Raw genomic sequence first — 25,926 nt, 5'->3', positions numbered from 1 at the left:
ATAATTGTTGTAGCTGTGAGAGGTAAAAATTCCCTGCCCCCCCCCCCCCCCTCTCTCTCTCTCTCTCTCTCTCTCTCTCTCTCTCTCTCTCTCTCTCTCGCCCCCCCTCTATCCCTCCCTCCCTGTGGGATAGAATGGGAAAGCAATCATCTCTCTCCCTGTGGGGTGGAATGGAAAAGCAATCATCTCCCTCCCTGCCTCCCCCCCTCCCCCCCCCCTCCCTGTGATGTGGAGTGGGAAAGCAATCAGATCCATTTTATTTCAAGTGCCAAAATTGAAATCAATGTCCCCTGCAGGTATTTTCTGCCTCACTGTGTTACTTAGTTAATAGGTGACTTAAGTGGGACAGACCTGGCTCACGTCTATTCACTAGAAGCTAGCACTGGTCACACCACACATATTCTCCTCTTTCGTATAAGAAAGCATGCCACAGCAATCAACTCTCACTCCTAGCTGAGCTGTTTTTCTTAGATTTGTGAAGTCAAGCACTGTCCAAATAACTTCAGGAATGCAGCCAGGTGATTTCTAAACTGCTAATATTTTGATTCCTGTAAGTTATTTGAATATTGTATACGCCAGGTAAACTTGGGTACGCTGTCCACTGATCGGGTTAGAATGATGCCCTGTGTCGACAGGCAGCAGTCGTCAACCAGCCTCACTGCTCCACCCCATGCTTCCTGAATCATCTCTCCAGGTGGATTTTCTTGTACTCCAAGTTATTAGTTGTGTTCTCCTTTGCTGGTGATTCCGAACAGCCTTCTGCTCCACTGTGGCTGCTTGTCTGATGGTGAAAACGCCTGCCCCATCCTCCATCTACACAAAGTCATGCTGACACCAACAACTCTCCATGGACGAGTTTCTGTTTCAGAACTGGTTAAAAAGAAAGACACTCTAAATGTAGTTGCATGTGTAGAACTAAAAATTTCAGTAGTATTAATATTAGCACTATTTGTGTGTGTGTGTGTGTGTGTGTGTGTGTGTGTGTGTGTGTGTGTGTGTGTGTGTGTGTCTATATATATATATCTTGTAATCTGACTTGTTCCACATCATATCGATAAAATAATCGTGAAAATGATCTACGGAACATGACATAACTAAACTCCTTGGACCACCCACACCAATACCCAAACAAACTTAGCTGGTATGCTATGCATGGTCATGGCATCACATCAACTACTCTCCTGCAGCTGTCCGTTGCATCTAGACACTGGCTCCAAGATCTTGGCACTATTACAATTCCATTCACCAGACTGCCCTGTGCTGTGCCATACTTCTCCTACACATGATAGTACACCCTCAGTAAATTGCCAATAAGTGCAGCCACATCTGTGACAAGAACATGAGCTGCCACTAGGTGGGGAGGATATCACCCATGCTGTGAAATGCTAATTCACAGCAGCAAGATAATATTATGAACAATTGTCATTACCTATTACATTTTTACTTACGTTGGATCACTCTTAGTCTTTCTCTGTAGTCTTACAAAAGGCCTTCTTCTGACTGAATTTTTTTGAACAACTGTTCAGAAACCATGTGGAACAACATTGATATGTTTACACCATAATTTTAGAAATATGCTGAAGGAAATCTCATCGGAGTTTCTTTCAGGAATTAACCTAATTTTTACAGTTGTTTAGCAGCCTGTTGGACAAGTTATATTGGATGGAAGTAGTATATTTAATTCGTGTTATAAGTTTATATATCATGCTGTCTTAACGTGTCATCAGCAGCTAAGGTTTCCAAAAGTTTTCCTAGTTGCTGCAGGCAAATATGGCAAGATAACTTATGTACTATTAAGTTTTGTTTGCCTTATAGTTCCAAACAAATATTAAGTGGTGTTCTGTCCAAAGTAACTATACATTGTTAGTTAATTCTTAAACATTATACATGCTGTTCCTTCAATAAGTTACTTCCTTTCAGGTGGAATAGGCCATGGAAGATTTAGGATGGTTCAAGGTAAATGGGAACATAGCCTTCAAGCAAGAAGACTATCATAGAGCCCTAGACTTCTATAATAGAGGTATGTTGTAGCAGTAAGTAAGAAAAGATTCTGTTTATTATAGTAACTGCAGGGTGCCTCATTCAACGTTGTTTTCCTTTTTAGGTCTGATGTGCGACCCTGATAATTACAGCCTGCACTGCAATATGGCTCAGGCTTACTTGTGTATTAACGAGTTTTGTAAAGCAGAATCGCATGCAGTCAGAGCTTTTCAGATAAAAAAGGATTATGTGAAGGTGAATCCTTACAAAATACGAATATGTGTTTTATTTATGTTTGTGTTACAGTTTGGTAATTTTTAGAGTACATATCAGTTCATACTATTTTTTTACTACATCATAAAAATAATATTTAAATTGAAAAGATGAGTAATAATTTTTTGAGTTGTAATTCACTGTGTACATACTTGCATCCAGTATTATAGTTCTTCCTTATATAATTAAAAAATTATGTGAATGCATAACAAAAATGTGTGAAACATCACATAATTGCAAAATAAGTAGTCCACATATGCATCTGTACCCTGCAACCCTCTTACGATGTTTGGCAGAGGATACTTATTGGACAAGCAAATAAATGACATAATTCTGTTATACTGTATCAGCAGAATCAGCTCCGTTAAAAATTTTCAGCAATTGGTAGGAATTTTTTGTTCATCCAGTTACATCTGTCAGTGTGTGATGATGACTGCCTCTGTTGTATTAAAGGACTATGAATGGGGATTGAGAATTAGTTATCAAATCCAGTTGACATAACCTGCATGTCTGAATAGTGTGTAACCACTGGCATAGATGTGTTAAATGTTATTGGATTTATGTTAGCCCCTCACTTTTTTTAGAGCAGAAATGGAGAAAGGAGCAGTTGATACATTAATCAGGAATTGTCATAAATTTAAGAACACACACATTCATAAATTTTGCTTGGAACAGCATGTGCAGCAGGACTTCATAATAAATCCTTCATAATAGTAAGTTTATGCAGAGCACATTCATCCTAAATCACCTTGACTTTCTATTTACCAATTTGTCAAGAAATAGTGGTAGCTGCTGATTTTAGTGTAGGTTTTCATAAGAACTCGGCCAGTAATAGTTAATTAGTCAGTAACATTATCTTTCAGTTTCATTTCCACTGTCATTTTCCCGTTACGGTAGATAACGGCTCTAAAACAGCAACTATTTTGGCTCCTACCCTTGTAACCGCCCCCGGTGTAAAACCTGTCCCATGCATCCTCCCACCACCACCACCACCACCTACTCCAGTTCTGTAACCCGGAAGGTGTACACGATCAAAGGCAGAGCCACGTGTGAAAGCACCCACGTGATTTACCAACTGACCTGCCTACACTGTGAAGCTTTCTATGTGGGAATGACCAGCAACAAACTGTCCATTCGCATGAATGGACACAGGCAGACAGTGTTTGTTGGTAATGAGGATCACCTTGGTGCACGGCCAGCACATCTTGGCACAGTGTTACACCGTCCGGGTTATCTGGATACTTCCCACTAACACCAACCTGTCAGAACTCCGGAGATGGGAACTTGCCCTTCAGTATATCCTCTCTTCTCGTTATCCGCCAGGCCTCAATCTCCGCTAATTTTAATTTCAATTTGCTGCCGCTCATACCTCACCTGTCTTTCAACAACATCTTTGCTTTTGTACTTCTGCCTCGACTGACATCTCTGCCCAAACTCTTTGCCTTTACAAATGTCTGCATGTGTATGTGCGTGTGTGTGTGTGTGTGTGTGTGTGTGTGTGTGTGTGTGTGTGTGTGTGTGTGTACCTGTCCTTTTTTTCCCCAAGGTAAGTCTTTCCGCTCCCGGGATTGGAATGACTCCTTACCCTCTCCCTTAAAACCCACATCCTTTCGTCTTTCCCTCTCCTTCCCTCTTTCTTGATGAAGCAACCGTTTGTTGCGAAAGCTTGAATTTCGTGTGTATGTTTGTGTTTGTTTGTGTGTCTATCGACCTGCCAGCACTTTCATTTGGTAAGTCACATCATCTTTGTTTTTAGATATATTTTTCCCACGTGGAATGTTTCCCTCTATTATATTCATATCATTAATTTGATCCCAACAATTACGTTTGTTATTGTCACTGTTGCATTCTGAAATCTTTCCTGTCATCTTATTTTCTTTTTCTGTTTTTGCAAGTAGTTTCACTTTGTATTCACCTTCTCCTTTTTACCGAATCTACCATACAATTTTATCCCGCCTATATATACTCAATAATACGTAACCCACTTCCAAACCATAACCAAAAAATGTTTTTCCGCTTTCAACACTACCGCTGCTACAAAATCCACCGTTTCCAGTTCACAAACAGTTCCTTTCAGCTATTAAACAGCTATTTCGGCTGGTTCTAATAACTTTCGCTTTTTTTCCATTTTCGTTTTTCCCACATCACGATCTTTTTTAGCCGCTTCCCACAGGTTTTAACGTCATTATTTCTTAGTCAGACAATTGTTAAGCCTCATTTTCACAATCTGCCACCACAAAACCACTCCTTTTAATACATTTACACGCAGTTTTTTCGAAATTTTCCCGAATTGTTCCACCCTTTAACGTGTTTTGGCGGCAACACAACCACATAACCTTTGTGCACATCGTTGTCTACCAACCCAAGTTCACCACAGGATCAACATAGCCCAGCTATAACCAACACTTTTTCGCCTTTTTTCACACCAGATCTCCAGTTGCTTTCTAGTTCACCTTTATCTCTCGCCATATATTTTCATTTTCATTTCAGCCTCATGTTACACTTTCCACATTCTAATACCATGTCACCCTCACAACATCCCCACAACGGCCCCATTAAGTTTTATTTACATTCCCTCCGCAAACATGCCTTCGCCCTAGCCAGATTACACTCCCATATTTTATTTTCTCAGGCTTGTCTGACATTTGGCATTACCCCCAAAGGCCTCACACTTAAAGTTCCCATCTCTGGCTGTAACCCTTCTTTCCATGAGTCCCTATACCAGTTCCAAACTGAACAATCCATTGCCCTCACCCACCTAATCCTTCACCTACACATCAACTCAGCCAATGAACACATCCGTCAACTCCTATCCTTAATAAAAGTCCTTAATCTTTCCTCTCCCACATCCACACCGGCTGTTCAGAGCATCCTCCTACAGGCCAACCGTAAATTAGAACAGCATGCCACTCTCCACCTCAAAAAACTATCCAATCTACTGGTTTCCCACCTCCGGAAAGGCAACTCACTCACCCTTCACAACCTTTCCAGCAAACCTCAACCTCCTCTCATTGCACACAGACCCAGTCTCTCCCATCTACTCAATCTCCCACTTCCAGCTCTACTCCCCCCAAAACCTCAAAATACCAATCAACACAATCTGGAACCACAACACCCTAATTCAGTAGTTAACCTTTTCTCCAAACCTCTCTCCCAATCCGAAACCTCTGTCCTATCCAAAGGCCTCACCTTCAGCCCCACTCCCAGATTCAACCAAACAGCCCTTGTCAAAGATTTACTGTCCTACACCTGTACTCTCTGCTGGAAATATCACTTTGCCATGAAGAAAAATGATCCTAATCCTACTCCTAATGGTCCAACTCCCCAAGACACTATCCAAATTGAACCCTGCCTGGAACAGTTCCGTCCTCCGTCACAGCGGGACCCACCTCCTCTTCCTCAAAATAACCCTCTCCAAACTTTCCAGGAATTTCTGACTTCCAGCCTTGCCTCTCAATCCTTCTTAAAAAATCTTAATCCTACTCCCAACATCACCACTGCTGAAGCCCAGGCTATCTGTGATCTGAAGGATGAACGATCCATCGTCATTCTTCCGGCGGACAAGGGTTCCACGACTGTGGTACTTGATCGTCGGGACTATGTGGCTGAGGGACTGCGTCAGCTTTCAGACAACACTACATACAAAGTTTGCCAAGGTAATCCCATTCCTGATGTCCAGGTGGAGCTTCAAGGAATCCTCAGAACCTTAGGCCCCCTACAAAACCTTTCACCTGACTCCATCAACCTCCTGACCCCACCAACACTCCGCACCCCTACCTTCTACCTTCTTCCTAAAATTCACAAACCCAATCATCCCGGCCGTCCCATTGTAGCTGGCTACCAAGCCCCCACAGAACGTATCTCTGCCTACGCAGATCAACACCTTCAACCCATTACATGCAGTCTCCCATCCTTCATCAAAGACACCAACCACTTTCTCGAATGCCTGGAATCCCTACCCAGTCTGTTACCCCCGGAAACCATCCTTGCAACCATTGATGCCACTTCCTTATACAAAAATATTCCGCATGTCCAGGGCCTCACTGCGATGGAGCACTTCCTTTCACGCCGATCACCTGCCACCCTACCAAAAACCTCTCTCCTCATTACCTTAGCCAGCTTCATCCTGACCCACAACTTCTTCACTTTTGAAGGCCAGACATACCAACAATTAAAGGGAACAGCCATGGGTACCAGGATGGCCCCCTCGTACGCCAACCTATTCATGGGTCACTTAGAGGAAGCCTTCTTGGTTACCCAGGCCTGCCAATCCAAAGTTTGGTACAGATTTATTGATGACATCTTCATGATCTGGACTCACAGTGAAGAAGAACTCCAGAATTTCCTCTCCAGCCTCAACTCCTTTGGTTCCATCAGATTCACCTGGTCCTACTCCAAATCCCATGCCACTTTCCTTGACGTTGACCTCCACCTGTCCAATGGCCAGCTTCACACGTCCGTCCACATCAAACCCACCAACAAGCAACAGTACCTCCATTATGACAGCTGCCACCCATTCCACATCAAACAGTCCCTTCCCTACAGCCTAGGTCTTCATGGCAAACGAATCTGCTCCAGTCCAGAATCCCTGAACCATTACACCAACAACCTGGAAACAGCTTTCGCATCCCGCAACTAACCTCCCGACCTGGTACAGAAGCAAATAACCAGAGCCACTTCCTCATCCCCTCAAACCCAGAACCTCCCACAGAAGAACCACAAAAGTGCCCCACTTGTAACAGGATACTTTCCGGGACTGGACCAGACTCTGAATGTGGTTCTCCAGCAGGGATACGACTTCCTCAAATCCTGCCCTGAAATGAGATCCATCCTTCATGAAATCCTCCCCACTCCACCAAGAGTGTCTTTCCGCCGTCCACCTAACCTTCGTAACCTCTTAGTTCATCCCTATGAAATCTCCAGACCACCTTCCCTACCCTCTGGCTCCTACCCTTGTAACCGACCCCGGTGTAAAACCTGTCCCATGCATCCTCCCACCACCACCTACTCCAGTTCTGTAACCCGGAAGGTGTACACGATCAAAGGCAGAGCCACGTGTGAAAGCACCCACGTGATTTACCAACTGACCTGCCTACACTGTGAAGCTTTCTATGTGGGAATGACCAGCAACAAACTGTCCATTCGCATGAATGGACACAGGCAGACGGTGTTTGTTGGTAATGAGGATCACCCTGTGGCTAAACACGCCTTGGTGCACGGCCAGCACATCTTGGCACAGTGTTACACCGTCCGGGTTGTCTGGATACTTCCCACTAACACCAACCTGTCAGAACTCCGGAGATGGGAACTTGCCCTTCAGTATATCCTCTCTTCTCGTTATCCGCCAGGCCTCAATCCGCTAATTTTAATTTCAATTTGCCGCCGCTCATACCTCACCTGTCTTTCAACAACATCTTTGCTTCTGTACTTCTGCCTCAACTGACAACTCTGCCCAAACTCTTTGCCTTTACAAATGTCTGCTTGTGTCTGTGTATGTGCGTATGGATATGTGTGTGTGTGTGTGTGTGTGTGTGTGTGTGTGTGTGTGTGTGTATATATATATATATATATATATATATATATATATATATATACACCTGTCCTTTTTTGCCCCAAGGTAAGTCTTTCCACTCCCGGGATTGGAATGACTCCTTACCCTCTCCCTTAAAACCCACATCCTTTCGTCTTTCCCTCTTCTTCCCTCTTTCCTGATGAAGCAACCGTTTGTTGCGAAAGCTTGAATTTCGTGTGTATGTTTGTGTTTGTTTGTGTGTTTATCGACCTGCCAGCACTTTCGTTCGGTAAGTCACATCATCTTTATTTTTACAACTATTTTCATAGAAAGTTTTGATGAACAAACATATGTTATGAAACCAATATTCAGTGGGCCCCCTCTCACGACATGCTGTTCTTTTTGTTAGATGTTAGTATTGATTAGGATATAAACTGTATTAAATTGTAGTTTGAGGGGATAGTAACTAAGCTGAAAACTGAGTATTTTAGGGAACTCCTCAATGACATATGGGATTGATGTTTACAGTGCTCATGACATGAAAGAAAAATGCAGAACTTGTGTTGCTAAAATCCTTAGTTTATTTGAAAACTGTTTTCCCCTAAGAGTAACCCAGATTAGTGTAAAGTCTTCAGTCAAGCCACTAATTACTGACTGAATAAAGGTGTCTGATAAGACAACAAGGAAACTGTATCAATCAGAAACAGATTCCTAGGATGTGGTATAGTTCATTACAAGACATACTGCAAAATATTGAAGACCTTTATACAGATATCAAAGCAAATGCTGTATGAGGAAAAGCTACATTGGATAACAAAATGAAGACCATGTGTGGGATATAGTGAAGGAGGATACTGGTGGAAAAAGAGATTAAGAGGACAGATAGCTCTAAGAGTAAACGATACGTTGGTTCAGATTTGTGCAGTGTTGCAAAACTTTTTTTACAAGCATTTCATAACTGTTTCTGAAAAGATGGGTTTGATCAGTAGACACTGCAACACAGTTTCTCAGACCAGTCATTACAAATAACTTGTGTAATATGGGTGTGACACTAACTACACCAGTAGAAGTAATGTCCACCATAAAATCTTTGAAATGAAACAGTTGTAGCAACTATGATAAATCCTCAACAATAGTAATTAATGAATTTACTTCTGAGTTAAATAACATTTTAAGTTATTTATGTAACGAAACAAGGAAAGTCAAGGATGGAATAACAATGATATGGAAAGAATTAGATGGCTATTCACCACATCTGCAGATGTTGAGTTGCATACCAGCACAATGAAAAATATGGCTAAAATATTAAGCTCTTGATGAAAGTCCTTCCATAATAGAAAATACACACACAAGCACAAGCCTTTGTCTCTGGTTGTTGGGTCCCAGGGCCCAGAGACAGTGGGCGTGTGTCTTGTATGAAAATATAAGTATGTTTTTGTTGTTGTGTAACCAGTTATTTATCAGTGAGACATTTGCTGAATGGTTGAAATATGCTGAAAGTAAGCCTTACACACACCTCGGAGGGAGACAGCAGGTGCGTGGGCTAGGAATGCAGGTGGGAGAGGCAACAAGTGCGTGAGATGTGCATGCAACAAATGGGCACCTACCAGGAAGATTCTGGGTGTGCAGGGTGTGTTGCAAGGATACAATCAATCTTTGTTGTTCAGAAAAGCTGGTGCTGCACAGAAAGGTCCAAATAGCACGGTTATGAAGCAGCGATTGTATTCGAACATATTGTATTCGAACATGTGCTCAGCAGCATGTTCTGCCACTTAGTGGTCAATTCTGTTCTTGGCCACAGTTTGGCAGTGGCATTCATTCTGGGGACAGCTGGTTGAGAGTCATGCCCACATAAAATGCTGCCTAGAAATTACTGCAGAGTTGATATATGATGTGGCTGCTTTCACGGATGGCCCTGCCCTGTTAGGATAGGATAAGCCTGTGACAGGACTAGAGTAGGATCTGCTGGATGAGTGAACTGGACAGGTCTTGCACCAGGATCTTCCATGAGGGTGTAACTCCTGTGGCTAGGAGTTGGGAGAGATTTAGCCATGAAGATTTGTAGGTAGTATGGGGAGCTTAACACCACTTTAAAAGGTCTGGGAAGGATCGTAGGTAGGATGTCCCTCATTTCTGAGCATCTTGACAGATAATCGTAGGACACAGTTGCAAAAGGCCGGAGTGATATTGGGCAATGTGGGGGGCACTCCTTTGCAGCTGATTCTTGGGGTCGGTAGAAGGATTAGGGGCATCTGAGGATGTGGCAAGGGAAATCTGTTTGCAGACTATGTTTAAGGTCTAGTACCTGTCTGTGAAGGCCTTTTGTGAGACCTTCAGCATACAGGGAGAGGGAATTCTGTTCACTGTAGATACTCTGTCCACAGGGGGCCAGGCTAAATGGGAGCAATTTTTTTGATATTAAAGGGGTGAGAGCCGTCCAAATTCAGTTACTTTTGGTGGTTATTGTGCTTGATATGGACAGATGTATGGGTGGAGCCATCAGAGATGGTTGATGTCCAGGAAGGTGGCACTTAGGACTGAAAAGGACTAAATGAAGTGGGTTTTAGAAGTTGTTTAGGGTCTGGAGGAATGAGGATAGTGTGTATTGGCCCTGTGTTCAGATCATGAATATATCTTCAATGAACCTGAACCAGACCTTGGGTTTGGAGTTTTGGGAGGCTAGGAAGGTTTTCTCTAAATGTCACACAAACAGCTTAGCATAGGAGAGTACCATGTGGGCATCTGTTGCTGTGCTTCTGGTTTGTTTATGTATCTTCCCCTCAAAGGAGAAGTGGTACTGTCTGAGGATGTAATTGTTAACTTGTACAAGGAATGAGGTAGTGGGTTTCTAGTCTTAAGTTCATTAGGAGAGATAGTATTCGAAAGCAGTAAGACCATGGGTATGAAGGTTGTTGGTGTATTGGGAAGTGGCATCAACAGTGTAGAGAGGAGAGTCATATGATAATGGGATAGGATGTGTGAGGCTAGATTCTAGGCAATTGGTTAGAGGTGTTGGTTGACAAGAACGGAGATTCTTTTGGTGGAAACACACTGACAAGAATTCTCTTGCCCATTAATATCTCACAAAGGTGTTCATAGATGGGCACTACCCCCATCCTAGTCCGCATTGATTTTCCCTTTCAAGTCCTTGCACACCCTTAATTCTCCCACCATCCCCTAGAGTGAGCTGCAAAGAAGCCCCCCCCCCCCTCCCAAATCACCCAATACCACGCTGGACTGGACTAAATGCACCATGTCCTTCACTAGGGCCTCAGCTATCAATTGTTTTGCCCTGAAATCATTGACATCCTACTCACAGTACTTCCCATCCCTTCCAAAATTGTACTCTGCTGCTGTCTCTACTTACACAACATCCTGGGCAATCCCTACACCACTCTCGTTTCCAACCCCTAGCAACCAGTGTCATATCACTGTGGAAGATCAAGGTGCAATACCTGCCTTTGTTCACCCAGGTTGACAGTGATAAATTTTTGGGATTATAGGTTGATAATAGATTCAACTGGGAGGAGCTTACCACAGAACCGTTGAAGCAGCGAAGTTGGTCTCTATTTGCAATGTGAATGTTGTCAGAAAGAGATGATATAACAATTTAAAAAAGCTAGCATACTTTGCTTACTTTTAATCCATAATGTCTTAAGCGATTGCTTTTTGAAGTAACTTATCAAGTTAGGTTATAGCTTTTCGAAATATGTAATATGACTTATTTACAATGTAACCTCAATGACATCCAACAGGAGCTCTTTTTAAGGAACTAAAGATAGTAACTTCTACTTTTCAATACATTTATGCCTTAAAGAAATTTGTCATTGAAATATCTTCAGTTCATGCAACCAACATTGTAAATAAGAATAATCTTCAGAAAGATTTATTAAAGTTAGCCACTTTAGTCCGGGAAGATGTCCATTATTCAGGAACACACCTTTTCAGTAACTTGCCAGCAGCCATAATTGTAAATAAGTGCTCTGAAATCATTTTTCTGTTTAATGGTGACAATAGCCTAAGAATTATGATAAGTTTGTTACTACCTTTTAAATGGAAATACATTTAAACATTTTATGACATGTTCCACATTAAAGATGACGATTTCACTTGGGATCTGAGGAAGGTACATTAGCATACACCCTTTATTTATTTTTTCAAATATTTATTCTGTATTTTTGTTTTTCTGACGTACTACACTGTGGAGGAATGCTCACAATGTATCTTTTTGAATTAAAAGTCCATCTGATCTTATCTAATCTAATCTGCTGTCATTTCCTCATTCCCCGTTCCAAACGATGAAGCATGGTAAGAACAACAGTTGGTAATTCTCCATATCAACTCAAGTGTCCTTTATTTTACAGTCATGGTGTATTTGCAACATATATGTAAGATAAAGTACTGCATTGTTTAATTCTTTGTGGGGATTTACAAACTTGGAATACCAGAGGTAATCACTCAATCTGTGTTGTGCCTGCCACATCACCATGGCACTTTCACACTTAATAAATGAGCCAGTCACACACAAAAAAAATCACATTTATTCCCCTCTCTCCCCTTCTCTGCCCCCTCTCTCCCCTTCTCTGCCCCCTCTCTCCCCTTCTCTGCCCCCTTTCTCCCCTTCTCTGCCTCCCCCTCCCCCCCCCCCCTCTCTCTCTCTCTCTCTCTCTCTCTCTCTCTCTCTCTCTCTCTCTCTCTCACACACACACACACACACACACACACACACACACACACAACTTTTAATCCTGTCTGACAAGGATCACAGACTGATGAGCAATCCTCAAGAAACATGAAGATTTTGTAAATTATTTCCTTCATGTATGAATTATGTTTCTGTGAAACTCATTCAATTGTTCAGCATGATATTTCTGGACATCTGTTCCTAGATGTTTTAAAGGTTGTAACTATGAGACAGGTCCAGCAGGCATTTTATTCTAGTAACATTGGTGCCAATCATATGAAGACTGCTAGATTTGGTTAGGTTAATACTTGTTCCATAGATCAGAATACAACACTTTGTAATGTTGTGGAATGTGTCAATTTAAAAACATGTTTCTTCATGTGATGTGATTCAGTTTTTTCTTTTCTAAATTGCAGAATTGCTAATTTATATTAAAAAAATTACTCTGTTGAGTAGAAGGAGCTGACATTTTTCGTTTTTAAATTCCTGGTTGGCTATTTTTCAGATCTTTAATGCTATTTGGTAAGTGACCAATGACTTTTACGGCAGCGGCAGCATAATTCAACCCTTTCTGTGTCAAAGTTTGATTCAGTCAAGAATAGTGAAGATCAGCCATTTTTCTAGTGTTGTGTCCATGGAAATTTCTATTGCTTTTGAATAGGATGGGTTGTTAGTTACACATATAAGTGAATAATATATTTTTTGTGAAGCTACTGTGAATATCCCTAGCTCCTTAAATAACTGTGTACAAGATGATTTTGGGTGGGATTATTTTAATCTCACACTTTTGTGCAATGAACACTATGTTCCATAGTGATGAATTACCCAACAATATGATGCCATATGTGAGCAGTGAATGAAAATAAGCATAGTAAACCAATTTTTTGATATGTTTATCACCAAAATTTGCAGTAACCCTAATAGCACAAGTAGCTGAACTCAAACTTTTTAGCAGATCATCAGTGTGTTTCTTTCAGTTCAGTATCTCATGGATGCATGCACCCAAAAATTTTGAATATTCTGCTTTAGCTACAGACTTTTGCTCAAACTCTGTCTACTAATGAGGTCGTGCCATTTACTGTACAGAAATGTACGTCCTGTTTTTCATCAACATTTAATGAGAGTCCATTTGCAGAGAACCACTTAATAATTTTCTGAAAGACATTATTTACAAGTTCCTCAGCTAATTCATGTTTGTTAGGTGTGATAACTATACTTGTAGCATCAGCAAAAAGAACTAGCTTTGCATCTTCGTGAATATAGAGTGGCAAGTCCTTAATATGCAGGGTGATTATAAATTAAACTTTCAAACCACTGTAGAAATAACACCACTGGTCAGAATGAAGTCAAAGTGCAATGGAATATTATTGGAGAAGGGGAAAATGTATGGCAGAAGAAAAATAAATAGTTACAAAATGTAACAAGCATCATAATTTAATAGGGGTTGTCTACAAATGACAAATGAATCATACAACAATGCCTAAGGTGTACGTTTGACATTAAACAAACTGTACTACTCAGTTTGCATGGGTGTACGGGTGTGATATTATTAGTTATGTAAGCCCATTCACCGTGGCAGGATCACATCACATCTGGTGGGAAAAATGGGGGTTTTAATTGTCCTGAGGCTAAAAACTGCATAAAAAAGCATCACTCACATTGGTTTTTAATTGTCGCCAAAAACTGCATAAAAAGCATCAATCAAAATCAAATCGTATTGTTAATTTATGTGTGATGGCACAAAACATGTTCAATATGCTGTCCACCGTTTCCTACAACAGGTTGAAATCGAGAAACAGCATGTTCCTTAACTGATCACGTTCAGAATGTGTTGCACAATGTGTGCCGTCAATGCAGCTAAGTTTGCAGTCAGAACACTGAACACATCATCTTTCAGATAGCCCCACAGCCAGAAGTCACACAGATTCAGATCAAGTGATCAGTACAACCAGGCTTAAGAAAATGGCAGCTGATAATTCTAGCTTTTCCAAAACGGTGATTTAGCAGCTGCTTAACTGCATTTGCAATCTGTGGAGGTGCGCCATCTTGCATAAAAGTGATCTCATCCACACTGTTGGAGAGATGGAATGACATGGTTGCACAAAATACATTCATAGTGCTTTCCGGTGACAGTACAGGTAACAGGATCGAAAGCACCTGCCTCTTTGAAAAAATATGGTCGTATGATAAATGATACCGTAAATGCACACCACACAGTGACCTTTTTGGGATAAAGTGGTACTGGTTGGTTTGTGTGTGGATTTTCTGTTGCCCATATTCAGCAATCATGTGTATTGACGTATCCTTTCAGATGGAAGTGGGCTTCGTGTGTCCACAAAATCTTCCACAGCCAATCATTGTCCACTGCCATGCGAGCAAGAAGTTCTAAAGCAAAGGTCTCTCTTGCTGGCAGATTAACAGGTAGCAACTCAAGCACATGGGTAATTTTGAATGGATAGCAAAGAAGGATGTACATAGGATTTTACGCACAATGTTCATGGATATGTCCAATGTTCCGGCAATTCTCTGTGCACTGTACATTTGCACACCACCACTCATCTCCTTCTGCATTGCTGTGGCCACTGCTTCCACTGATGTCGAATCAATTCGTTTCCTCCCTCTACCAGGTTGCACATCAAAAGAACCCATCTATTTGAATTTCCGAATCATTTTCTCCAGACCCACGGCAGTCATTGGACCAACGCCTTTTCTCAAATCCTTCAGTATCTGGAACTTCTGCAGAGCGACGTGTGCACAGTCATCATTCTTCTATTACAGCTTTACAAGCAGAGTGCGATCCTGCATTGAAACAGTCGTTGCGAAAATCGCAGATGCGAAAGGAGGAAAGCAATGTACCCGGTGTGTTTACACCAACTTAAATGGATCGTGCACATGACAGGTGTTTTCATTTACGTATTCTGACACATACAGCACCATATATTGATCAATTTTCACACTTTTTTTCCTGCCATATGTTTTCCCCCTTCTATGATAATATTCCGTTGCAATTTGACATCATCGTGATCAGTGGTGTTACTTCTACAGTGTTCTGGAAGTTTAACTTTAATTATAATCACCCTGTATATTGAGAACGATAAGGGGCCCAAGACTGAACCCTGTGGGATCCCATTCTTGATACCTCCCCAGTTTGAGGAATCTGCTGATTTTTGCGCATTATTTGAACTGTTTATTTCAACCTTCTGCACTTCTCCACGTAAACCATTTGTGGACTATCCCATTCATATCACAATACTTTTGAGTATCTAGAAGAATTCCATGATTTGCACAATCAAAAGCCTTCGAGAAATCACACAAAAATCCCAATGGGAGGTAATGTTGGAATATTCAGAGCATTTAATATTTGATCAAAGGAAGCATACATATAGCATTTTTTGTTGAAAATCATTTCTGAAAACCAAATTTACATTTTGCTAGTACTTCATTTTTACAAATATATGAAGCTGCTCTTGAAGATATTATTTTTTCAGGAATTTTGGATAAAGATGTTAGAAGTGAGATTGGGTGGTAGTTAGTGGCATCAGACCTATCCTCCTTTTTATGCAATGGCTTAACAATAACATACCTAAGTCTATCAGGAAAAATGCCCAGTTTCAATGAGTTATTACATATGTAGCTGAGAATCTTGCTTATCTGTTGGGAACACACTTTTAGTACTGTGTTGGAAATGCCGTCAATTCTCCATGAGCTTTTGACTTTGAATGAGTTATTATTTTCGTAATTTCAGAAGGAGAGGTGGGTAGAATTACAGTTATCAAAATGAATAGGCATTGCTTCTTCCTTGCCTTTTATAATGAACATCTGGATCCTATTTTCTCCAAAACATTGAAAAATGATTATTAAAAATATTTTCAACTTTTGACTTTTTGTTAATAAACTTGTCATTCAGTGCTCTTGGTTATCCTGTTTCCCTTTCAGCAATATTCCAAATTGTTTTTAATGTTATCTACAGAGGTGCTAATCTCGGACATAATACAGACACTTCTGGAATTTTAATAATTTTCCTTAATGTACTACAGTAGCTTTTATAGTATGACTGTTCCTGGGCCATGACTCTTCTGTGCTGCGAGATACAGTTCCCCTTTCTGGTTACAAGATATTTTTATACCTTTAATAAGCCATGTTTTTTTTTTACATGATTTCTTACAATTATATTTCACGTATTTTCATAGGGAAGCTGTTTTCAAATATATTCACAAGCATATCATGGGAAAAAATTATAAATTAGCATCAGGTTGCCAGTCGACCCCATCCCAGTCTAAGAGCTGCGAGCTTTCCCTAAAATTTGCAATTGTTAAATCATTAATTGAATGTACCATTGTGGAGTATTGTTTTGCATTACTGTATGCAGCTATGTCATATACTGTAACTAGCTGTGCATCATGATAAGAAAGACCATTTTTGACAGGAAAAATGTTTATTAGATTAAATTTATCTTGGTCTATGAAAATATAAGTGTGCTGCCTTCCTGTACTATCGAAGTAGGAAAATAAGTAACTGCTGTCAGATTGAAAGAACCAAGTAATGCTTAAAAGTTCATTCTTTCTATCAAACTCTTTCAGAAAATCTACATTGAAATCCCACAAAATTATAATTTTTGTTCCTCACATGGCACACCAAAAAATCCAAGTTTTTCAGGAATACGTGAAAATTTCCCAGTGGAGGACCTGCACTCGGTCACTATTATAAAAGTACCTTTATTTAGTTTAAGCTCGAAGGCACATTCTTCCATATGTTGCTGTATACAAAAGTTTTTGAGTTTCTAAATTTTTCACACTATAACTGTTAACATATTTGGCAACTCCTCCTTTCTTCATATTGTCTCTGCTTACATGTGCTGAAAGCTTACATTCACATACATTTACCTTTTGCATGTCTGTGACACTATGATGTTCTGGCAAGCATAGCACATGTATTACATCCTCAGTTTCTAAATCTTACAAACAAACAAGAAACTTATCAACTTTTTTTTAAATCCCCTGATATTCTGAGGCAATATAGTAACATTATTTTTCACTGTACTTTTGTGAGAATCTTGTGATATTTCAACATCTTTAGTACCTGCCCTGTCGGAGCTTCTCGTTAAGCTTATCTCCTTCCAGTGTTGTATCACTGGATACTGATCTTAGCCTTAGAAAGAGGTACTCATAAGACTTGCAGTGCCCCCCCCCCCCCCCCCCCCCGCCCCTCCTCCTGTCAACCCAGCCAATTTATCTTTCCCTTTCCTATTGAGATGCAGTTCATACCTAGTGAAATACCATCTACCTATAGCATCAAAAGGAACCCATTCTATGCCTGACAGGGTAGCAGTCGATCTGACTCTATATCGACCCCCCTTACAGAATTGTTCAACTGGGTCCAATCATACTGCATGAAAAAAGGCATCAATCCAACATATGATGCACTCTCTTCAAGGATGGGCAGAAATGTTCATTTTTAGGCATGGAATAAGATCCAGCCATTTTTGTTCACATGTAATATTGCTAGTGTGTGTCACAGCATTCGATATATTTGCTTGAAAATGGCAAAATTGCAATCTCAGCCCTGGAATGCACCTAAACATGCCAGAAATCTGTACCATCTGCTGGAAGTACCAGACGAGCACCCTACATTTGCATAGATGACGTGTTTACTTCAAAAAATAATTCAAATGTAACGCAAACAGTACATATTTTGCACGATATGTAGAATAACAAATTATGTTCTGTAGCAGCAAATTAAAAATGTGCAGTATACATATTGTCATATTTTGTTTTTACTAATGACGTTCCTACCATTGCACATCCCGTGCCAGGATTTATGCGGTAATGTTAGAAAGACAACTACTACTTTGCATTGGCCCAAAAATGCTACTTATAGAGCACATTGCTGTGAATATTGATGATCTGAGTCTGGTGAAGTAAAATTTAATCTCACATAATGGGTCATGAAGGTACATACTATGTTTCAGCGAGAGATTTCATTTGTGAGCTTAATTTTTATTTGTATTGGTCACCATAGCTGTGTATAATGTACCCATACTATTTAAAACAGAATGCCATACACGGGATCTGACAAATAGGAAATGGGATGAATTGTATTACTGAGGAACGATTTGTGTAAATGTCTTAATTTAATTCAAGATAAAACACACACACACACACACACACACACGCACACACACACACACACACACACACACACACACAACTTCCTACCATGTGCCAAGTTACAATTTGCTCAATCAACTCAGTGACAATGGATGAGCAGTTACTACACAAGTGTTCCTGAGCTCCCCTGGAATTGGCAGGGATAGGAACGAATGCAGATATGTGTGTACTCAAATGGGCCATGCCTTAAAAGTGACTGTAACTGGTAGAACATACTGGATTGGTGCATAAGTTTGTAGCATTTTTCCATAAATTTAATAAACACAACAGTTACACATAACAAAGACTTTAGTCATCAATAATATGTTCTCCTTCACTATTTACAACAGTCTGCCAATGCTAGGTCATCTTTTCAATTCCACAACTGCAGAAATCACATGGTTTTGAGGTGAAGAACTTGTTAGGCCATGTTCGGAGTGCATTTTCATCCAGAAAGGACATTCCTTGAAGACTGTTTGGTAGAGAGTGGAAAAGGTGAGAATTTGAGGGCGCAAGATCAGGTGAATAATGTGGGTGCGGCATTACTTGCCAACCTAACTCCTGTCTAGCATTTTTTGTCAGTTTAGCAGAATGCAGGCAGGTGTTATTTTGGTGTAGCATCACTTCACATAATCTTCCTGATCATTATTCTGGGATTGTGTCTGCAAGACATCTTAGTTGTTGTCAGCAGTGATGGTTAAACCTTGGAGAAGCAATTCGTAGTTCGCCACACTGTTGCTGTTCCGCCAGATGCATAACATTATCTTTCGTAGATGCACACAAATCTTTGTACGAGGAGTTGCTGCTTTGTTTGGGCTCAGCCATTCCTTTCTTTTCCTTATGTTAGTATAAAAGACATCATTTCTCGTCACCAATAACATACAAGATAAGAATGGTCGGTGTTGTTCATGAGCCAATTGATGAGCAAGCAGAGATGCACATTTGGCCACCCGCTGATTTTTGTGATTTTGGCTTAGGGCATGCAATACCCATACACCCAATTTTTGAATGTTACTCACAGCATGCAAATGTCGCACAATGGTGGAATGAGCACAGTTCAGCACATGTACAAGTTCTCAAGTACACTGACGTGGGTCATTTTTGATTACTGTGTTTAAACAATCTTCATCAAATCCTGAAGCTCTTCCTGATTGTGAAGAGTCACCAATGTCAAAACGATCCTCCTTAAAATGAGAAAACCATTTTCTTGCTGTGCTCTCTCCAGTGGCATTATCCCCATACATGGCACAAATATTTCTGGTTGCCTCTGCTGCTGTCACACCCCTGTTGATCTCAAAACACAAGAATATGTCAGAAATGTTCCAGTTTCTCCGCTTGATACTCCTTTTTGTAGCATCCACAGCTCCACTCACAAACTTCAGATAACAATATGTAAAATCAGATTACAACAGTGAACTACAATAAAAAATGACAATTGACAAACAAGCCTGTAGTAACCGGAATACCAACATGCAAAACAAAAATGCTATGAGATTGTGCATCAGCCTAAGTTTTGGTTAAGTGCACAAATCTTCACCCTAAACGTAATTTTTTTGGGCTATACTTTGCACGCAACATTTTGTTATGGAGATTCTGTAGTTAACTGCTTATCCACTTCTACTGAGTCGATAACACAAATGAAAGTTGTCAAATGGTACGGCCACTGTTTGAGACCACAAAATAGTTGAAAATAGTTGTACTGTTATGCTGTGACAAATATTTTCACAGTAATATTAAATCAGAAGAAATCCCAGCTAACAGTAGGTACAGAGATTGACAACGCCATCCGTTCAGCAGCTGCTTCTGCAATTCCCTCTTCCTCTGTTTCTCCGCAACGGAAGACTGACTCTTGGTGGACCCTCAAAATTTCTGAGGCTGTTAAAAACTGCTGTTGTGGACTCCAATGCTACAAATGACATCCATCTCTTCCCACTTTCTGATATTCAAATGGCTTCGTGCCCAGCCCCATTGTCTTCTTAAATGCCAGAAACGGATTTATTGGTAACATGTTGCTGCCATAGGGCTACACACTCCTCTTCACATATATGGACAAATGTGAGGTGCATATTTGACTGCCATCCTTGTACACGTGTCCGGGGAATTTCCCTGACTACTGTTATCCTTACCAGCTCAGACTCTACCACTGAGCATTTTGCCCAGCCGTCAGCATTAGTCCACCCTCCAACCACGTTCTGTCTTCTCAATCACTGTCTGGAACGACTCCCTTGATCCTTCGTTCCCCATCATCAGGAGCCTTGTAACGCCCCATTTAGAGAGAAGGAATTCACTGGTGCCTTTGCTCTCTTCCCTGCCATGACTCCTGGACAGGTCTGGGTGCATAACCAAATGTTTCAACACTTATTGGTAGCTAGCCAGTGTCATATCCTTGCCCTTTTTAATCATCCCTTGCGTTATGGGGAATTTCTTTCCCAGTGGCGAGAAAGTGTTGCTATCCCCATTGTGAAATCAGGTAAACTGCCTCTTCAGATGCACAGCTATTGTCTGATCAATTAACCAATGTTGTCTGCAAGTTACTTGAAGGGTACAAATGAGTCGAATGCTGTTTTGGATCCTTGAATCCCGGGACCTTTTGGTTTCAACCCAGATTTATGTTTGCCAATGCTGCTATGTTACAAATAATTTATTCTACCTGGAGTCTGCTACTCGAACAACTTTTTCCGGGCATCAACACCTTGTTGCAGTATTCTTTGATCTGCATAAAGCTTATGATACCACATGGTGCCACTACATCTTTTCCACCTTACATGAGTGGGGTCTCGGTGGCTCACTCCCAGTTTTTATCCAGAACTTTCTTTCATGTCGCACTTGTCAGGTACATGTTGGCACCTCCCATAGCAGCTCTCATCTGCAGGTGAATAGGGCTCCATACGTTTCTGTTTTGAGTGTCTCTTTTTGGTGGCTGTCAGTGGTCTGGTGGCAGCTGTGTGACCTATGGTGCCCCATCTTTGTATGCTGAAGGCTTTTGCAGGTACTTTTGTTCATCTGTGATGGGCATTGCTGAACAGACTGCAGGGAGCAGTATGATGAGTGCAGTCTTGGGCTCTCACTCGAGGCTTCCACATTTCAGCTGCTGACACCTGCGTTATGCATTCTGTCATCGCCACTTAGTGCATCCCCATCTGAATCTGTATCTTTATGGCTGGTCCGTCAATGTAGTGGATTCTCAGCATTTTTTGGACTAGTCTTTGATGCCCTATTGAAATGATTTCCCATCTTTGTCAACTAAAGCAATACCAACTGATACACAGACTACTCTACTTTCCTGCAGCTCCAAAACATTGGTCCAGTCCCATCTACATTATGGGAGTCTTGCATACAACTTGGCATCACCTTCGATGGTATAGATGCTGAACCTGCAACATTATAGATGCTGAACCTGCAACATTATAGATGCTGAACCTGCAACATTACAGATGTTGGACCTGACACACCATTGTGAGGTACGACTGGTAGCTGGAACCTTTTGGACTAGCCCTGTGATCAGTCTCCTAGCATCTTCTGCACCAACAACAGTTGATCACTTATGTGTTATGCATCTGCTGCTCCCAAGGGCATCTGCACTACCATTTCCTCTTCCCAGATACGAGGATCTCCCTCCCACAGCGGCGGCCTAGGTCAGTAGTTAAGATTGCCGTCCACATCCAGTCCCTCCCTTTTTTCCCAGAAACTCCAGCTTTCCCCTCTAGAACCTCTTCTCTGGACCCACTCATGTACATCTCTGGTGCATCCACGGTACACAGCTTTGCCTTGACCTATTAAAAGGTCCGAAAGACTTGGCTCCACTGGAAGTCCTCCACCACCAATTCTTCTCCATTCTCAGCACGTTTTTGGTTTCAGAAGTAGTTTATACTGATGGGTTGATGGTTACTGTTCACACTGGCTTTGCTTATGTTCACGCGAGATGTAATTAACGTCAATCCTCGCTGTGTGGGTGCAGTGTTTTCACTGTGGAGTTGTTAGCCATCTCTCTTGCTCTTGAGCAAATCCAGTCCTGTACTGGTGAGTCCTTCCTCTTCTGTAGTGACTTCTTGAACAGTTTATAAGCTCTTGACCAGTGTTACCATCGCCATCCCTTGGTCGTGACTATCCAGGACCCCATTTTTGCCCTCAAACAATGTGGACACTCAGTGGTCTGTGTCTGGACACTGCAACACATTGGGGTTCCAGGGAATGAATTCACTGTCAGGCTGGACATTTTGGTACCGAAAAGCTGCCTCTTGGGATTGGTATTAGAGAACCAGACCTTTGATCAGTATTATGTCATCAAGTTCTGAGGATTTGGAGTACAGAATGTCACACTCTGACTTCGCCAAACTACAGGCAATGAAGGAGACCATGAATTTGTGAAGGTCCTCCATGCGGACCTCTCACGAGGACTTCATCATTCTTTGCATTGGCCGTATTTTGCTGACTCATGGTCATCTGTGGCATGAGAATCCGTCCCACTCTCCTTGTGGTGCCCATTTTTGTGGTTGATGTTTAGCTGCACTGCCCTAACCTAGCTGCCCTGCAGTGGACTTTTCATCTTCTAGACTTGCTGCCCCTGGATTTAATAGATGATGCCTCATCAACTGAGCTGGTTTTACAGGTTATTCGTGAAGGGAGTTTTTATTGGCCTCTCTAAAGGATGGCACCTCAGCCTTGTGGGCCCATTGAGGTGTTGGCAAAATGCTGTTTTACCTCCTTTGCTCCAACTAGGCAATGACTGTCTGTGCTTGGTGGTCTGCCATCGCCCTCTCCCTACCTGTTCTTTAGCTCATGTTCCCCTTCTCGCGTGTTCTGTTGTACTTGGTGTTCTTCCTCTGTTGTCCTGTGCTTCTCTCGCCCTGTCCATGTCACTAGTCTTTTCTGTCTATTATTGGGTGCACTGTCTCTGATAAGTGGCAGGGGGTGGGGGAGGTATCCCTCCATTGCTCTGTCTGCCTTTGAGGGCCTCCAGCTGCCCCCTGGATGGAGCACTCACCTGCCTTTCTTCTTTCCCCCCTTTTCTTCTTCGTTGTTCCTTTCTCTAAACTTTGTTGACCTTCAATGACTTTGGCATTTTCTTTCCTTGGGTTTTGTGCACTAGGCCCTTCTTTGGTATGTAGTTTTGTTGAATAGCCTGTTCCAGGTAGGATGGACTGATGATTGCACATTTTGGACCCTTTGATCATTAAACCATCTGTGTATCCTTTGCAAAAGTAACCTCTGGCATTTACCACTAGGTTCTGCAATAGTGGGGACACCCTCTGTCTGTGTTGATCACCATTTTCTCATTCATCATGTTGGCTCATGTCTTTCGTTTACTTAGCATGCTCTTTATCCATCTGCATTAGCGGTCTAAATGCTATGCTTTTCTACAACTGTAACCGTGGATTTGAAGGTAGTGTTGCTAAAAGCCCCCCTCAGTACCCAGGAACATGCAGAGAACAATTTCCTGCGAATGTAGAACTCTTTCCACATTCCCAACAAGTTGACAAGGTGTATCGCATGATTTGCCTGGTTGATGTGCTTGTTGGTTTTCATGTAGAGGAACCATTTTTAACCTTCTTTATGAAACATGCTCTTCAATCAGTTTTTTCTGATGTCTTTAAAAGGAAGACAGTCTGATTGGTCTCATGCCCTTAGCCTTGGTATGATCGCTTCTGTTTGGGTTTGGGATAAAGACAACATCCAAGCATAAGGAATGACTCCAGCTGCTTGAATGACTGAACAGTCTGCATAGGACTCATTAATCCATCTCATGCTTGTTGTATTTGAACTAAAAAGATTCCTCAGGACTTGGTGAATTTTGTGGTTGAAACATTCTTACCGCCCACTGAATCTGCTTTAGTTACTGATTCTTGGTCTTTTTTATCTGCCAGAGTGCATTGGATCTTGAGGAGCATATCGTGCCTCATGCACTGTCTTTGTAAACTAGCAATCCTCCTTCCTTACAGTTCTTCCTGGCTCTGTTGGCATTCTTGTCATGATTTTCTTAAGTCTGGCCATAGCAGCTGTAATCTCTACCTCCTCACATGATACTTTTGACAAAGGCCTTGATGGCCAAAAGCTTATATTGTGACAGTCTTTGTTGTTGGTCCTATCTGCGACTCAGCATCTCCGCTATATCATGAGTAGCAACTTTCCTTTTCATAATATTGTTACATGAGATACTGAATTTGACTGGTTTGATGCGGCCCGCCACAAATTCCTTTCCTGCGCTAACCTCTTCATCGCAGGGCAGGAAATGTGCACCCTGTGTCCTCAGTTATTTGTTGGATATATTCTAGTGTCCTCCTTCCCTTATACTTCTTACCCTCAGCAGCTCCCAAGCTAGTATCATGGAGGTTATTCTCACATGTTGTAACACATGTCCTATCGCATCATCCTGTCATCCTTCCTGTGATTGTTTTCCATTTGCTCTGTTTTCCACTGATTCTCTGGAGAACCTCCTCATTCCTTATCGTATCAGTCCACCTAATTTTCAACATTATCTGGAGCACCACATTTCACATGCTTAGATTATCTTCTGTTCCAGTTTTCCCACTTCCTGTGGATGCTGTGCTACAAATATATATTCACAGAAATTTCTTCCTTAAGTTGTTTGATTCCAGTAGACTTCTCTTGACCAGGAATGCCCTGATTGCCTGTACAAGTCTTCTTTTTGTGTCCTCCTTGCTTTGCCCATAATGAGGTTTTTTGCTTCGAAAGTAGGATAATTCCATAACTTCATCTACTTCATGGTCACCATTCTTGATTTTTAGTTTCTCACTACTCTCATTTCTGCTACATTTGTTACTTTCATCCTTCTACGGTTTACTCTCAATCCATATTCTGTACTCATTAGAAAATCCATTCCAGTCATCAGGTTCCATAATCCTTAATCACTTTCACTGAGGATTGCAGTGTCGTCACTGAGTATTATCATTGAGATCCTTTGGTTCTGAATTTTAATCCTGCTCTTGAACTTTTCCTTTGTTACTGTCATCACTACTTTGGTGTATAGTTTGAACATTAAATGCGAAATACTGCATCCCTCTCTAGTACTTGTACATATTTTATGTTACCTGTCTTTTTTTTTGAATACTTTTTCTAGGTTGATAAATCCTAGTAGAATGTCTTGGTTTTCTTCAGTTTGACTTCCGTTACCAAGTGCACTATCCTAAAGCTAAACTGATTGTCATCTTTGAGATTCTCACTAGTCCTTTCCATTCTTCTGTGTATAATTCTTGTCAGCACCTTGGATGTATGAGTTATTAAGCTGATTGTTCGATAGTTCTCACTCTTATTTGCCCTTGTTATCTTTGAAATTGTGTGGAAGGCATTTTTCGAAAAGTCTGATGGTACGT

At 41.3% G+C, this 25,926-nt stretch overlaps 1 protein-coding gene across 8 annotated transcripts in view; it reads left to right on the top strand.

Moving 5' to 3' along the window:
- The window catches only part of LOC126256782 (E3 ubiquitin-protein ligase TTC3-like), a 364,962-nt gene that overhangs the window by 4,094 nt on the left and 334,942 nt on the right, over nt 1–25,926 (top strand). For all 8 annotated transcript variants that reach the window (XM_049955514.1, XM_049955508.1, XM_049955509.1 and 5 more), the window contains 2 exons: nt 1,921–2,020; nt 2,105–2,235. In XM_049955514.1, coding sequence (XP_049811471.1) covers nt 1,933–2,020; nt 2,105–2,235 — 219 coding nt within the window. In that variant the 5' untranslated portion in view covers nt 1,921–1,932. The remainder of the gene's footprint in view (nt 1–1,920; nt 2,021–2,104; nt 2,236–25,926) is intronic.

The sequence above is a fragment of the Schistocerca nitens genome, chromosome 1 (genome assembly GCF_023898315.1).
Source record: "Schistocerca nitens isolate TAMUIC-IGC-003100 chromosome 1, iqSchNite1.1, whole genome shotgun sequence".
NCBI lineage: Eukaryota > Metazoa > Arthropoda > Insecta > Orthoptera > Acrididae > Schistocerca > Schistocerca nitens.
This window is presented reverse-complemented; position numbering and strand designations above follow the sequence as displayed.